The 18,167-nt window shown below is 36.2% G+C and overlaps 1 protein-coding gene across 1 annotated transcript in view; it reads left to right on the forward strand.

Annotated features, from left to right (window-relative positions):
- LOC107292458 (receptor-type tyrosine-protein phosphatase T-like) overlaps positions 1 to 18,167 on the forward strand; it is a gene marked incomplete at its 5' end in the record, with an annotated part of 181,919 nt that overhangs the window by 152,495 nt on the left and 11,257 nt on the right. The window contains 4 exon segments of the mRNA XM_015821547.1: positions 2,846 to 3,052; positions 4,375 to 4,524; positions 15,370 to 15,543; positions 17,835 to 17,966. Coding sequence (XP_015677033.1) covers positions 2,846 to 3,052; positions 4,375 to 4,524; positions 15,370 to 15,543; positions 17,835 to 17,966 — 663 coding nt within the window.

The following is an 18,167-nucleotide window of genomic DNA, read 5'->3' on the forward strand; positions in this document are numbered from 1 at the left end:
CAGAGAAAATACCTCTATACAGAACAGCAACATTCATGCATAGTTTAATAATTTCCCATAGGCTAGGGGAATTTATTCCAGTGATAAGTAGAATTGTAAGTAGAATCCTAGAACTCAAAGAGACTGCCTAGGCCATGAAAGCCAAATTTCTATCCAATATTTCCTTGATCCTATCTAGCAAAGACAAGCCCATTATCCCTTAGTGTTATGTTGATTGCTCTCACTATTACAGCAAAGTGACATTCATCTTAACAGCAGTAGCACTTAGACTTAAACTCTTATCATTAACCTACATTATTATTTTCTTTTTCTTTTTCTTAAGAAAAGGTATGAAACTTGAGATGAATACCATAAGGAAGCTCATCATGATCCTTTATACCATAAGTGTATAAGCCGGTAGAATATTGCTCTATAGAATACTAGCTTTTTTTTNGATGCTTGTTTTTAATTTCAAATGATCCTCATGTCCCTATCCTTTTTTTGTGTTAAGTGTTGAAGTATCAATATTCAGCTATAGTAGCAATGGCTAAATTTCCCTAAAGTTTTAGAGTCACTCAGTAGTAGATAGGTGGCATATAAACTTAATAAACAAACAAACAAATAAATAAAATGCTTTCAGAATGTCATCTATTAGTCATCTAATTATTTTCATCTCAAATCTTTATGAATAGTATGGGTCAATACTTAAGAATACATTTAAGTATGTTAATTTTATATTTATTATAATTCTGAACATCAGAAAAGTGAATTAAAGAGAATGAAATGCCATATATTCATTAAGATGATATCAATTATTCTTTCCTACATCTAGTTTAATCTGGTTGATAATTCATACTCTATTCATACCTGCTGGATTTTGCAATATTTTGTTTAGCTGCATTTTCATCAAAGCCTGGAAAGGACATTGTAAGTTCTGTCCTGTTTGCAGAATAATATTTCACAGTGAGAGAAAGGAGACATGGAAGATGATTTGCATTTAGAGGCAAATCATTTTTTTTCTGTCCAACCTGAACGACTGTGCATGGCAGAAATAGAATGTGAAATTATTTCCCAGTAAGATTTGCTGGCTGCCATTGTGAGTCAATCAAGGGTGAAAGTTTTGGTAGAAGCAGTGGAAAAACCTAGCGCCCTGCAATTTTATAAGATAAATTTTCTGTGGTACAGACTGCTGACCTTAACTTGAAAAACTGTCAGCAGTCAGCAACCATTTATATGCATAGCAATGACTGAATTCCCCCTTAACAGGTAAGGACAGTAATTCTCCTGCCATCAATTGTCCCATATCAGTAGCCAATGGCTACGTTTGTAATCTGCTTCATTAAATCTTAAATAGGGCCATTTTTAGAAATGGCCAAAGAGTTAATTTGGAATTTATTCATGTAATAATTTATTGTCACCCTGAGTTATTTTTTAGGAATACAACAATTTAAAGGATAACATATATGCAGAGTTCATATTTTTTCCACTGAGAATCAAACTATACCATTAATAAATTTGCAGTAGTGATCATTTGCATCCCTTTGGATTGTGGGGTTTAAAATTACCAACACAATTATCTGCAATTTTTGGCTGGCACTTAAATTGAAATATGATTTAAATGAACTCTGGGTAAATGTATTTTTCATACATTTAAAGTTGATTGTGACAACAAAATGTATTTGTAGAAAATGTGATGTCTAAAGAAATAAACTTGAATTACAAAATTAGGACATCAGGGGAAAAGTTCTAACCCAGCCTTTTTCTTTACACATTCTTTTTATGGATGCAGAAAACCCCTTTCTTTTCCTTTCTTTCTTAATTGCTAGTACAACATTCAATGTGCAAATTTGGATTCCCTGCATACCAGATAAAGTTGGACCAGTACTTCTGCAAGATACACATTCCTGAAAGAATATGACACTCAGAAGTCCAAATAACCTGGACATCTTTACAGAATTGAGACTACTGTGGATAACATGTGCATAATTTATAGGAGAGAAATTTTAACATCCAGATCAGTGGTGGTGAACCTATGGCACAGGTGCCAGAGGTGGCACTCAGAGCCCTCTCTGTGGGCACTCGTGCCGTTGTCCCAGTCCTAGGCCTTCAGCTGGGTTTTATAAAACCTTTTCGCTTTAGGCCTCCGCCACCGAGTACAAAAAAAAAAAAAGGTTCAATCAATCAGTCAATTTCAACTTCTCGTGGGAAAAAAAAGATCTTGCAAAGTTGGAATTGATTGATTGAACTTTTTAGTCCCACCCAGTCTGCCGTTACCACCGCAGCCGTGCCCACCCAATGGGCCACACCCACCCGGCACCCAACGATGCATAAGTGGGTTTTGGATTGCAGTTTGGGCACTCGGACTCTAAAAGGTTTGCCATCACTGATCTAGATTGTCAGACTAGTGAAAAGTTGGCATTTTGAGATCAGACTTAATTTCCCACACAAATAATCTGCCTAATCTTCAAGGGCAAAGGTGCAGAAGAAAATATGCAGATTTTTTATAGACATATATCTTCTGAAATAAACAAGAAACTTGTTTAAAACAAAGAAAGTGAAAGGATGACTATTTCAAATAATGGAGCTCATCTCTCTTTCCTCCTTCCTATTTATTGTTCATTGCCTTGCAGATATATACTTGCACCAGGTTTCATTTAAGACAAAGCCGAGAGCCAAGCTTGGTTTTTTAAATTTTATGTCTTCTTTCTTTCCCTCAGTACTTTTTTTTTACTTCCCCTTCTTCTTAATTTTGCAGCTTTTCAAAGAGAAGCTAAAATAGGCAGTGAAGTTCAGATCTTTATAGCAAAGAGGGACTAAAGAAAAATACAGCTGCATTTGCACCATATATCCTCACCACAGTCTACAGACAAACTCACTGTTATGCCTTTCCATGGTTCATTGATGAAATCCTTGTTCTGGTTTCCATCTCTCTTTCAGTGCCGGTGCTGGGAGGACAGGGTGCTTTATTGCCATAGACATCATGCTTGACATGGCAGAAAATGAAGGTGTGGTGGATATATTTAATTGTGTGAGAGAGTTGCGATCCCAGAGAGTTAACTTGGTGCAGACAGAGGTATCCTTTTTTTGTTGTCTTGTTTTTCAACCCATTCCTAACCAAAATTTCAGTACTTTCAGATGGATGCAAACTGAATAAAATGAAAGAAAACATAACCTTGTGAAAATATATGATATTTCAAAATATTTTTAGCACACTAACTTAATTTTAATAAACTATATTAGCTTAATTTAGTAACATTACTTTCCATGATATGAAATACCTCTAAGCTCCATTATTGCTTAGGGATACACAAAACATACATCTGATTATTTTTTTGCTATAAACAAAATAAGCTCATTTTCAATAGTTTTTATCTACTGAAATGCTGATATTTCTTATAATATAGTCATCACCAATACAGTAATGTATGCTGCTTCTGGATTTAATTTGTCTATCTATCTATCTATCTATCTATCTATCTATCTATCTATCTATCTATCTATCTATCTATCTATCTATCTATCTATCTATCTATCTCTCTCTCTCTCTCTCTCTCTCTCTCTATCTATCTATCTATGTCTATGTCTATGTCTATATCTATATCTATATCTATATCTATATCTATATCTATATCTATATCTATATCTATCTATCTATCTATCTATCTATCTATCTATCTATCTATCTATATATATATCTATCTATATATGTAGGTCTTTGGTTATTCGGGTTTTCTCCCGCGTAAAATTGGAAGTGTCTTGGCGACGTTTTGATGAAGTCCCATTCGTCATCTTCAGGCTGGTGTTTTCAGCTTCGTGCTTCTAGGAGTAATCTCCTAGAAGCATGAAGCCGTGCGCAGACATGACTGTATTTATAAGCAAGCTCTCCCAGCATCCTGATTATACCCTGACGATGATGGCAGTTTTAGGCCATCGAAAGCATTTCTGGCTTTTTTGCCTTCATCAGTTAGCCATACCCTTTATGGGATTCGAACCTGGGCAGTTATACATACTAGTCAGTGATTTAGCCACTGAGCCACAGGTTCTCTTCCCCTCTTTGCCAGCAGAGTCAAGGGAGTAATTATAGGGAGTTCAGACAGATTGGTCTGATTATGAACACCTTGACATTTTTCAACTGCCATACTGCAGTTTACTCTTTTTACAATATCTCTTGCCTTGCCGCCCCCAACTAGGGGCATAGAGCAGGCTCAAGTCGCAACTGCGAAATATTTTTATATCCAAATTTCTTTTTCTGACAAAGAGTAAAGAATTAAATTGGGAGACTAAGATGGACCATTTCTGGCTTTTTTGCNTTGGAAGTTTCATTAAAGTGAAAGACATTACAATTGCTTCTGAAGGCCCTGATGGTGATGAGCAATTAACTTTTTTGATATGTAGGAGCAGTATGTGTTTGTTCATGATGCCATTCTGGAAGCGTGCCTTTGTGGCAACACTGCCATTCCTGTTTGTGAATTCAGATCTATATACTACAACATCAGCAGATTGGATCCACAGACAAATTCCAGTCAGATAAAAGATGAATTCCAGGTAAGGTAATGGATAAATAATGTGCTTTATATGTCCTGAGTCATAGAAAATTATGACTAATGTGCCTGGGTTGAAATAGATTTTATAAAGATTACAAGGGATTTTAAGGATTATTCAGGATTTTCTCAAGGAAGAAGTGAATCCTATAAACTCCAAAATCCTTTTCAGGTTATAGTCCATCCAGGAAAGACTTTTCCCCCTCACATGAATTTGACATCCAGGAGTCCAGAAGTCCTTGATAGTCTGCCTCTGGAAAAAGTACTCAAGTTAATTCAGGATTCTCTTGGCCCAAATAGTGTTTGTGGACAAGAGCCATCCTTCTTCTAGTAACTTTTCTTGGGATATTCTATTTATCTCTTCATTTGAGAAAGTCTCTGCTCTGTATACAAAGGTATCATTTGCAACAATGTTCACATGAAAGTGTCCAAGTGTGCTTGAAAACCACTTGGAAGCTACTGCTGGTTAAGAATGTTGTGGCATGTGCAGTGATAGATGTGTTGCATTATATGCACATTTCCCTGCAGATTTGCAAGCTGCACTGACTACCAACTGGTTTCTAAATGCAAATTAAAGCCCTAGGTTCTGGTTACTTGAGGGACTGCCTGCCTCCATATGTTTCCATTGCACAAGTCATCTATAGTGGGCACATTCCAGTTGCCATCAACTATGCAGTTTCATCTTATGGGACCTAGAAAGGAGAGTGATGACTCTCACTGATGGGCCCTCATCTGTAGAATGATACCTTCCCAGATATTCATACTTCTCTTACTTTCTGACTTTCTACAAATTGCTTAAGACCTGGTTGCCCTCTCAGGTTCATGGCATTTGGGATCTTCAGTCAGCTGTCTTTTTTCTTATTTTTTATTTTTTTATCTGTAAGTTGCCCAGAGGTGCTATAGAGTCAGGCAGCTTCAAAATTAATCATATAAATAATGTAATAACCAGGGATTTGATAAGTAGAGATTTCATAGATAGATTCAAATGTACAAGTAAGCCTTTCATTTCATTTCCTATCTCTATAGAAAATGATTACAAAATGCCTGGCTAGGAAAGCTTATGTCTAGAAGCATGTGATCTTTGTCAAATAATTGACATACACAATTATCCAGTTCATATTGTCTGGAAAAAAGAGAAGCCAAAGGAAATAGGTCAGGTTATTTCCAAGTTAATTGTGGATGAGCCTTAAGTGTCTTATCCATCTTTAGACATGCCTGTTTTAGCTTGTGTGACTAATCCTTTCCTGTTTAAAATATATGATTTTAAATATTGAGAAACAAATGACAGATAAGAAACTAAATTTGAGATGAAACTTCCTAGTCACATGACTAAAATGGCAAAACTCAATCCTGAAAATATAGGTAGGAAACGTGACTGTTTCTGAACATGCATGATAGATTTTTCCATCATTATTACAAAATTGTAAACCATACTTAGATATCAGAGTTATACTCCTGCAAGGTTATAGATTAAGCATTGAGATTAGTTATTTCTTGATTTTTAGTTCTGGTTTGTCTTAAGTGTTTGCTTTGATCAATGTTCTGAGTTATGCTCATATTGCTTTACTTTCATATTGCATTACTGAAAAGTTACAATTCTGTGACTCAGAGAAAATGTGATTAAAAGCCCCCACCTGCTCCATATTTATAGTACTTGTCAGGCTCCATGCCAGGGTCTGATGGTATATCACAGCTTTTCCCTATGTTTAACACAATTGATTGCCTATTGCAGTACAAAAATATTATTGCTAATAGACATGTACTGTATATACTCATAGCTCTCCACCAGAACTTAGTCTGTTAAAAGAGTCAGTCTTTTTATGGCTTTGGACAGGGGTATTGGCTGGTTCAGGAATTCTAGATATTGAAGTTCACAGTCATAAAAGAGCCAAGGTTCCCTACCCGTGGCCTTGGGGGACAGCTGAAAGATATTTAAATAATACTCATTTCTAGCCTTTTGGTATGTTGTCCTTCACCTCCATTAGTCTGCAGGTGTCAGGTATTTCTCCCTATTCCTCCTCCTAATTGTGGGCAGGGTGGAAGTAATAGTGCTTTTCTTTACTTCTTTGACTGAAGTGAACAATATTTACTGCCTTTCATTCATCTCTGTTCCTCCATTCTTCTAACATTGAACAGTAGGAAGGGATTAAGAATGTAAGAAAATAAAAATGGGAAAAACACCCGTCAGAAGCTTCTTGTAGTAAGAGCAGACATCTGTTAGGTATTCCATATGTTTAAGGAGTTGGATCCAATGCTACAAAAGTTCCATTGGTGGCCAAAAGCCTCTTGTTAAAATCATTGTAGTTATTTTCGGCAGGAAGAAGTTTGCCTGGAAGCAGATTTCCAAGGAAGTTGTCCTCAGATTTTGGAGCAGATTGCAGAAGCTCCTAGATGGAAATCAAAATCATCAGCCAATACAATTAGGTGGTGTACAAGGGAATATGGGCTACAAAATAAATGGTGTTTGAGTTGAAGAAGGCTTTATTGGACATTAAAATCTCACTTTGAAGGAGACTTCTTGATAAGATGATTCAGGGATGTGAATATGGCAACAATTTAGGAATAAATGTATTATAAATTTGGCAAAATTCTGAAAAATGTGATATGATACAAAAGTTCTTGTAATGTTTATTATGATAAAGAGCCCAGAAGTATAATGAATGTTGGGGGCTTCAAGGCAGTATGGATTCTACCGTAGCAAGATCCATCTAAATTCTTTTCATAGAAATATGATAGCCCCAAAAAGGTATACTTTAGCCAAGATCCACAGAATAAATTAGCACAGTATAGTTTATATATAGATATATAGTCAAGAATAAAACATTATGGATAATGTGATCCATACTGTTGAAGAACATATATCTGCTCATACTAATAGAAATGTTATCAGAAGAGTGAACAGATGTAGGCTGCCCCTTCTTCACAACAAAAGCATGCTATCAGCCCTCATAGAAAAAGCAGAAAGAAGTGGACAAGAATTACCACTTTCAATTGCTTCTATATGGTCTCATTTAAAAGTAGGGTACTCACTGAAATGTGTCTTCAATTTTCATCCAAGCACAGAAGATCAATTAGATTCTTGCTCCCTGAATTAACTGTTTCCAATACAGATGGGAGGGTGGGGGTGGGAAAAGCAAGAAATAATTCAATAGGTATTATGTAGAGCCTACCTGCATAATCAAGCTTCTCATAACAAGAATCAAGGACAGTTATTCACAACCCTTGGTCCTAAAAAACTGTTTACAAGAGGTTTAGTTTGGTAAAGAAGTATTCTTCTATACCAGAAATAAGAGTTCATAATGCAATCTATGATGGTTATAAAGTTCAAAAGCCAGTGATTGTCGACTAGTCATGGGTAACCATGTTTCCTCTTCACAAAATCAGAGCATTGCCTTTCTGTAAGTTTTCACTATAAAACATTTAGACAAGCTAACTATGTATTTGACTGAGTACTGGTGTTTTGTGAGAATTTATATTCAAGGAATAAGATTGAGTGTGCAATGGTTCTTGTATTTGGCCGGTAAGATACAAGGATGCATTTGCTGAAGGAAAGAGAGTGTAGATCAGGGGTGTCAAACTGCTGGTCCATGGGTCAGATGCATCATACCGAAACTGTGTCCACCCCATTGCCGGCAATGGAAAAAAAGTCACGATACGTCGCAACACATCATGTGTAGATGGTGTAGATGGTTCAGCCCCTGTAGCTGTAAGTCTTCAATACAAGGGAGTGTCTTGGTGGGGAATTTACTGTGTGAAGTAACCAGGTCCTCCACAGTAAAAATATTGATCTTTTGTACATGAACTTAACCTGTTTTTGGCAAATAATGAGGCCTTGTTTATTCCTAGATGCATTGATTCAGCTTTTAAAATCTCACAAATATGATGAGAAGTCAGAGACACAGAAAAGTCGCAACTTTCCTTCCTGACTATTCTACAGCATTGCATCACATCTTTAGCTGATGCCCAAACAAATTAAAAGCTGCCATATTCTCTGCAGCGCATTGACAAATGGGATTGTCTTGCATTTCTTTTGACAGTCCCTCCCTGAATTGGTCAGTTAAGCATTCCAGCCCACATGCTGAACTAACAACTGAAACTCAGCAGCATATTCTTGCACTGAGTGCTTATTTTTTGCAAGTGATGGATTTCACAGTCAGCAGGCATTTGAATTGTCAGAGTTAAAACTTGAGCATGCTATTAAATCAGTATAGTTGTCCAAGTCTGGAATCTTCAAAATCAGAAGGGAGGGCATTTTACTCTCTCACAGCTATTAGACTAATCATTATAGGAGGAGAGCTATGTTAATCTCACCAAAAATCAGCAAAAATCTATTAGCACTTCTTTAGAATAACACATTTTATTAAAAAGCATAAGCCTTGATGAATCGTAGCTCACCTAATTCATAGAGCTGTTCAACTGACATAGAATTTAAACTGAGATAAGGCAAGGTGGTGCAAGAAAGCTGGTTAAGTAATCTATCTATGCAAGATAGATTACAATTGGCACTTGTAATGTATTTTTAAAAGGTGTTTATTAAGACTTTTTGAAATACCTTGAAAATTTTTTGATGTATGTGAGTTGTGCAGTCTCTCACTCTATAGTGCTGATATAGTTTTATTGTTCCAAAACAGCTACCTTGAGATCTACAATCAAGTTTCTTGGGAAATTAAAATGCACCAATATTACTTTGTCCTTGTTTTGACTCCAGATATTAAACTTATGTCTATTAATTGTTTTGCATAAATTCTGGCCTAGTTGTCCAGTATGGAATAAGAGGAAAATTGCTGACAGATAACAGCATTTATCTAATTAAAGAAAGAGCATGTGGCATGAATGTGCCACTACTCTTGGGTGTAAAGCTGTTAGGGCCTGTGATGACACTGTTGGTGTAAATGTGGGACATCTGATTTATTGCAAGGCATGGTCTCCTTGATTAGCATCATGGTTGCTTGTGAGAATCTGTTTCAGGTTTCATCAGTATAAGTAAGTATGGATCAACCACCCAGTGCCTAAGAAAGGTATTATGGGCAGTGGCCACCACAGTTAAGATCCCAAAGAAAGAATTAATGCCAAATGTTAGATAGTATATGATAAAGCTTTGTTAATAGAAATAATGTCAGTAAAAGCAATATACTTAGTAAGGGGAGCTCGGATGCACCAATGGCAGGAGAGGCTACTCATAATCATTGTCTGTGCTTAGGGGCCTTTAGTACATATATTTATAGACCTGGACACTCCCCTCCTATCTGGTATTAATAAATGGTGCCAGAATGATTAATCACCAGGTGGGTATTTCAGGATTCACGTTGGTAAAAAAAAGTCTTTGGGAACAAGCATTATTTCTTGCTCCCTAAGCTGAATGTGGGAAATTGATCAATGGGAAATGGAAAGCCGGTTATGTGGCTAGCAAGACCAGAGGGTTAACTGCCTTGTTAGGTAGGGCAGTCAGGTCAATTGCATTGTTAGCACGAGCACAGTTATGCTTTTAGAGACTAGAAAGGATAAGAAGGGAAAGCAGCAATCTCATTGTCCCTGCTTCACAGCGTAGAGAGGCAATGTGTGCCTTTCTTTGGGGAAAAGAAGAAAGTGGCAAGGAGAAGCTAGCTTGACCAAACCAAAATTTGATTGATAGGAAAACTATCTGGTCTCAGGGACATAGTGTTCACATTGTATGAGGAAGACAATAAATTGAATTCCCATTGCACATGTTGTACAAGAAGGCTGATATTGATGTCAAGATGGCTTCATCTGCTCCAACATGACTGCAAAGACTTGTGATGTGCAGATATCATCAGCCACAAGAGATTCTGGGACACTCTCTTGCCTAACTGAGACTACATGTGGTCCTTTGTTATGTTCTGGTTGATTGTGATTGGCTTTTTTTGGAGGGGGGGTGGAGATTGTTTCTGAGACTGGAGTAAGCATACGTGATTTGGAGCCTTGAAGAATAGCTACTAAAATCGTTAGATGGTCAGTAATCCCCAGTTAAATTTTTAGTTTTATTTTTTGTTTTTATGTTGTTTTTTTTAAAAAAAACTTCTATTCTTGTAGAGTAGGGGCAGGCTTGGTGGTTTGGCTTTATACCTGGACTCAGCACTACATTACAAATGTTCACACTCTTAATTCCCTTTTCCCTCTTGGAAAAATACACTCAAGGCACTAAGGCAGCATTTAGATTTAGTGTACTTTTGCAATCTATTCAAGTTCTATAACATGGGTGTCAAACTTGATCTTAACACATGATGTATCGTGATGTATCATGACGTTTTTTGCCTTTGCGGAGCCAGAGTGGGCATGGCCAGCGCTTGACACCTCTGTTCTATAACAATACAACAATGTCACTTGTGGCAGTAAACAAAATATACTGTCACCAAATTGTTTGGCTTTGCTTATGTTATCACATTAATTATTTGGATAATTAATAATGAAGTTTTAGAAAGAGTTTGATTTGTTAAATAGCATTTCAGATTGTGTTAAGCAGAAGTCACCCATCACTAAGCTCAAACCATCTGGAGATCTGTAAGTCTTCTGAATTACTCAGTCTATCACCATTTTAAACATATTTTTCATTCACAATCTTCATTGTGACTCATGTTCTATTTTTGTAATGTATATACCATATTTGTGTACATACTGTCCTTTTAAACAACACAGTTTGGCATAGATTTGATTGTTTCTATGTAGAAGCTGTCTAAAATATTTAGATGCTGGTTCCTTAAAAATTTCTTGTGCACATTGTCAGGGAAAACTTGTTAAAGAGAAACAAGAGACAATCACACCACAAAACTCTCACTTTTACGATCCAAAGGTTTTATTAGAATTTAGAACATACATTTAATCCTTACATTCAATATCCCATTGAAATGAGGGCCAACCATACAAGCAGTCCCATATAACAGCTTGTGACCCATTGGCCCCGACCCCTCCTTAGTTCCAATCTTTTATACCTGAAATCATTTCCTTATGACAACCCTATGACATGCCCATGACACTTGGGGTCATAACAGTTACTGACACAACATTAAGTGAATGACCACAAGGATTAAGAGAAAGATACTTACAGTAGCACTAATAGGCACAGGTTTGTTTATAATTATAGTAATGGAACAATTTAGGACTGCAGGCATGATGAATGTTGATTTATTGAATTAGTGAGAAGGAGATATTGCTGAATCATTAAGAGGCCAACAATCTACCCAATTGCATGATGTAGTTTACCATGTGCATCCTGGCAGAGGAAATATAATTACAAGAGATTTAAGATTATACATTTGATGGGGCTCCATCAAAAGGATTTAATGGTATGTATTCTAGCATAAAAGCTTTCAAGAGCAGGGGGAAAAACTTAAATCTGGTTATAACATGCATCAGTTCTTGCTGAGATCATAGATTTAAATATCACATGTTTTGTCAAGATGAAGTCGCTTTCTGATTTCAACATTTGGATTATCCTCATTTCTCTAGATAAAAGACTGAATTAATGCTACTCAATATAGTGCTAGACTGATAAATTTCATGATATGTGCGGACATTAATCTATTAATGGCTGTATAATTTCATAAATGAAAGATTATATGACAAGTTAAGAATTATTGAAGGCACCAAATGCACTCATTTTTCAGCTGAAACAGCTACAGATTGTCAGTTGTATTTAACTACTGTATAAAAATGGGAACATCTTTTTCTACCATGTTGCCATGAAGTTGTCTTCATCTTCTCCCCAGCCAATGGTGAGACAGGCTTAAATTGTCCTTAACTGTACCCATAATGGAAGTATTTTCCCCCTGAAATGCAGTTGCAACATGTGGCAGTTGCATGATGTAAAAAATCCGACATGTCACTGCTCATGCTGGGTGACTTGTAGAGTTTGGATTTAGCTGGACACATATTAGACATTTCAGGCTGATACAGGCATGCCTTCTTCTTTAATTCCCAGACTCCCACCTCAATTATTCTGATTCTTGACTTTGCAGAAGCATAGAAGATAGATCTCCCACTTCTGCAAAATAGTGGAGGGTTCTGATATTTCATTCATGTGATTTTACTCTGAGTGCAGAAACAGCAATGGGAGCTTCTATTGCTTCTGCTGCCATATAAAGTGGACTTGTGCAATTGTATAACAGTGCCAAAGTCATGCTCATTTACCATATTTTTATACATTTGCACAAAGATTGCATGTGATTGACTCTGCGAACCTGTGCTCTTCTCAGGTCCCTTTTTTGTCAGAGAAAAGGCTCAGGAGCTTCTAGTCATCAGACACTATTCTCTTTACATATTGTGTTATACATTGCATTATACTGATGAATGTATTCTTGGAGGTGTGAAAAGCCACAGAGGTGGCCTTGCAAAGACTATGTGGAAACATAAATTATGTTTGAAGCCTGGGAAATGAAGAAAACACTAGAAACTCAAAGAGGGAAGTGAAAGTGCAGACAAGCTTTCAATATGTTTTTTGTTACAGCCTGTATCAATAAAATTCTTACCATTCTTGAGGAGTCCATTTCCTGGCTTGGCCTTCCTTAAAGGGTTATTATCAGCCATTTCCAGCAAGAGAAAAGAAGAAAACCTGGAGAAAACAGCCAATCACATTACTTAGCATGCCCTTCAAAGGCATTATAAGATACCACCAGAAGCAGCAGAATTAGGATAAGGACTTGAATAGAACTAACAAATGTTACTATAGGGTTTTCTACTGACATAAGGATGAATGGCTACTACTTCATCTCAGCTGCAGAGAAAAGCCCATAGCCAGAATCTACAATCTAATTTGACATGTATTCCTGTAAACATCATTTTGACATGCATTCCTGTAAACATCATATTAATAGGTCAATAGGATGTAAAATATCATAGTCGCATACTTATTCATTAAAAGACTTTGCTTTAATCCAGGCCTACACAACATGTAGAAGTGAAGTGCCATACTGATAAAAATAATTGTGAGCCACAAAGAATCACTGACCTACCAATTGGCTGTTTTGCAGCTATGGAACTATCAGCATCAATGGGTTTTTATTAATCTGCCTCAGCCCTAAGATATCTGGCTGGATCAGTCCAATTCATCTGAACTCATCTTTCTTATAACTCTAAGAACTCATCCAGTTTGGGGTAAGCTCAGATCTGCTGATTTCTTCCCACAAAGGAATGAGTAAATTGTTTCCATGGAAGGGGAAATCTCCATCCCTGGGAATTGTCACTGAGGTTTGTTTGCTGGAATGAGATTACCAAGAGCACATCAAAGCCAACCTGACACTTGGCTACAATTTGCAAAGAAAAGGCTGGTCCAGCTATCTATGTGAGCTGTCCTGGTACATTTCACCCACAGGGGAAGGACAAGCTGAAATGAAAGAACAAGCATAGAATGACCATAAGAAGGATGCAAGACCTGAGATCCAGGACTACAAAATAATCTTCCTAGTTGGAATTCTTTAGAGGCATATCAATCCCACATTACAACTCTACTTATGATCCTTTATCATTCATTCTGGGAGAAGTATGAATCAGCTGCTGAGGACTGGGAGTAGAGATACATGTCTTGGTGCTCTCTGAGCTATATTGCAGGAATCCAGAATTCAGAAAAAGAGAAAGAATCGCCACCCAAAAAGACTTTCCCAGCATCTAGCTTCCATATATATGAGAAATAGCATAGGAAATCTTGACTTCAAATCTCTCATATCACATAACATTCTTAACTCTTCTAGACCCTGCCCAGGTTAGGGAGAGTGATTAATGAATGCTTTTTTTCCCTGATAGCTGGTGACATTTGTAGGGAGTAGAAACAAAGCAAATCACTTTTCTTAACTTGTCATGTAATAAATCTGTAGGGTAGTACAACTCCCTGGCCTTGTTACTGAGGAGAAAAGGGCATACTTTCTGCCACTTGAAGATTGGAGGTAAGAATTTTATCGTGGCCAGAAGAAAGAATCCTTAGATGATCAAAACTGATAGTTTGATGTTATATACTAGATGCAATTTTCTTGACCATGTTATTTAACAACTTGTATTGTCTGCAAAGAAAATTATTCAAAAATCTGTATTTTATAGTTCCAGTTTTGATTATTGAAATCATCAGCCATTAGAAAAGTTCTGGATTCCCTCCTTCCTATAGACTTGTATGGCAGATTTCCATTTTGTATGGCAGGTTTACATTTTGAAAGGACTTCAAAATTTAGTCTACCTACTGTTGAAAAGAATACAGTATTTGTTTTTCATATTTGAACCCATATATTTTCAGAAAAGATGGCCTGATGCAATATACAACTTTAAGTGGTAATAGCAATAGCAATTAGACTTATATACTGCTTCACAGTGCTTTACAGCTCTCTCTAAGTGCTTTACAGAGTCAGCATATTGCCCCCCAAAATCTGGGTCCTCATTTTACCAGCCTCAGAAGAATGAAAAGCTAAATCAACCTTGAGCCGATCAGGATCGAATTTCTGGCAGTTGGCAGAGCTAGCCTGCAATACTGCATTCTAACCACTGCACCATCACAACTCAGTAATAATAAAATTATTATTTAATAGAAACAAAAATAAATAACAATAAAACCTTATGTCACATTGTTAAAACAACCACTGATACCTGATAACACATACAATTCAGGAAGGAAATGCTAGCTTATAAAAATAAGTTTCTAAATTATTATTTAAAATGATGAGAGAGGACAAAGATCATAATGGGAAGAAAATCAATTGTACTGGGGCTCCAGATCTAGTTGATTCCAATTGGGACTCCTTCTTGGGCAGCATTTTCAGCAAACACTCGGTGAGTGGACAAGACGAGTAGAACATAAAGTCACATATTTAGCAAGTTTAATATTAATCAATCCCTGGTTTTGCTCCAAATACAGACCCTTAATATTGTTACTCCTCGAGTACGTCCAGAAGATTGCAGCATTGGGCTTTTGCCAAGGAATCATGATAAGAATCGCTGCATGGATGTACTTCCTTTGGATCGGTGCCTCCCCTTTCTTATTTCTGTTGATGGAGAATCAAGCAACTATATTAATGCTGCACTCATGGATGTAAGTAAAGCTCTTTTTTTAAAAAAAAAGTGAAATGAAATAAAACTGAATAACTTGGAGCACTATTATCTTTCTATCACATTTGTATCCCTGCTTCTTCCAAAGAACTGAAAAAGGTATAAATACATTGCATCTCACTTTTATGCTGTTGGATCAGTTGGGCTGACAAAGAGTGATTGCCATTGCTGGAAGGGAATTTGAGATCAAAATTACAAAATAAAATATGAAAGAATTATCAAGCTTTTTTCAAAGTGAAAATTTAGAAATTGGGTAAGGATTGACTTTATGACTGCATATGTAAAAATGAATTTAAATGAAAACAATCAGATTCTATCAATTTTAGCTGATAATGACCTGTTTCAGTGTAATATTCCTTTCATTCTATGAACGATCACTTTTAAGAGCATGATATGTAGTTAACTTATGATATCTCCCATAAGCTAACTACAAAATGACACATCATAAGGGATGGGGAATGACTCTGATATGTATTTTTTTGTATAATATATATTTATTCTAGATTCAGTGTCTGTAGTCAGCTGTTTGTGTTACAATTGTTACAGTATAAATCTTTGAATCTGACTTTGAAAGAAATAAATCCAAAATGTAATCCCATATTTTTCCTTCTTTCTCTTCTTTGTTATTTAACATACACTCAGTTACGATTACAAATGAGCACTTTTGCTATAAAATCTAAGCTTCGCATGTTTCACAATTTAAATAAATAAATACCTTCAGCTGCAGCATGTAATCTTGTCAGAGTGACTCACAGGCATTGTGATAGCAAGTATGCATGCATCTGTTATCTAACCATTGAGTGCACAGGGCCTTTACTGCTTCACTAAGCAAAAGCTGTTTTTTTTAAACAAATCTTCTGTGTCTAACTTTGAGCAGCTGCCAGCAATAAAACTGTTGGGGGTGTTTTTGTTTTTGTTTATCTTTACAAATATTCCACATAGAAACAAATTCCACAGTAAATGCTGAAGTGTTTCTCATGCTACGTGCCTTCTTTCTGACCTACCTTGATTTCAGATGTGGCTTGCATTTATAAGTGCCTAACTCTGTAGCCATATATGTTGTATCATATATTCAGGACACACCAACATGATGATTTCATTGCTATAAAATCTCTAATTGTAAAAAAAAAACTTTAAAAAAAACCAATCAGTCATACATAGCTATATCTCCAAGTCTTATTCTGTCCCTTAAATAAACAAAAATATTACATTATTTTAAAACATAGTCTTCTTTTCTTTAAAATCATCCCCAGGCAGGATAAATACCATTACAAGTAAAGCTTTTTTTTTTCAATTGTAATGTTTCAGAATTAGCTAAAGAGTTTTAAATTTACTCACTGTATATTGATACTATTTTTGGGCCTATAATTGGGTCAATCTTCCTTAACTCCTGTTTATATATGGGTACAGTGGAAATTTCTATCCTGTTTGGATACAGCCAATATTATTCATGTAAGATAATCCCACCAGCAGTGAGGCCCACCAATTAATGTACTTTTTCTAGGATTTTCTGTCTAAGAGATAAAATTATCTGAAATTCAGACTCAACTTCCTTTAGGATAAATGTGCTGCTTCTATCAATCACTAATACAATTAACTAAATTAAATGTAAATATGAGTTTGAGTTGACTCAACTCTTGTGAGTGCATCCATTCAGTTTTCTTGGCAATATTATGGCAGTAGTTTTCCATTTGCCTTCTGCTTCTTGTTTTTGTTTTATTCTCCTATCTAGCCAGCAGCTCTGAAATTCCCAGCTTGATTTCCCACCTAAGCATTAACATCTACCCAAAATAAATGCTAAGGGAAAATATGTCTGAAACATAATTGATACATCCCAACTTTTGGAGATTTTTTTGGGTACCAGTAGTATGAAGCTAATCCCTTGAAAAGGAAGAAATAGTTGTTTAGGTTGAGGGTAGCAGAACTTGTTGTGTCAACTTAATTTATCAGATTCCAGCTTTCCCATTGTAGATTTCCTTAGGAAAAGTCTTGTTTCCAGCTGGCACGTTGAGTCATTTATTCTAATTGTTATGCAAACGGAATAATTCTTGTTCCTATGCTTCTTCCCTAATGAAATAAAACCTTATTATGCAGGCTGTTTTCTATACAATGGGGTGGCAAAAACAGAGTATGTGGTGTGATTTGTATAATCTGTTTATGTTAATCTGTTTGCTATCCTTAGGCTCCCTAGTGTAATATGCTTCTCAATAAACAATAACAGGTTTTTGTCACTAATGTGAATCCTTCTACTCCATTGTTTTTTTCTTCCTTTAGAGCCACAAGCAACCTGCTGCCTTTATAGTTACTCAGCATCCGTTGCCCAACACTGGAGCTGATTTCTGGAGGCTTGTGTTTGATTACAACTGTTCTTCTGTTGTGATGCTGAATGAAATGGATGCTGCTCAAGTAGGTGGATTGCTTAAGAAATAAGTATGTATGGATCAAGCATTTTTAGTTACTATTGGACCCATGTTAAATACATTGGATAAATGCATTAATTTGATTAGTTTGGTCAGCTCTGTTAATAATTCCCATCATTAAACAAGAATTTAGGTTAGTGAGATGCAAAGGTGAACAGTAATTTGCAAAATTGGGACTGAGGATCAA

The sequence above is a fragment of the Protobothrops mucrosquamatus genome, unplaced genomic scaffold (genome assembly GCF_001527695.2).
Source record: "Protobothrops mucrosquamatus isolate PMUCROS unplaced genomic scaffold, P.Mucros_1.0 scaffold1345, whole genome shotgun sequence".
NCBI classification, from domain to species: Eukaryota; Metazoa; Chordata; class Lepidosauria; order Squamata; family Viperidae; genus Protobothrops; species Protobothrops mucrosquamatus.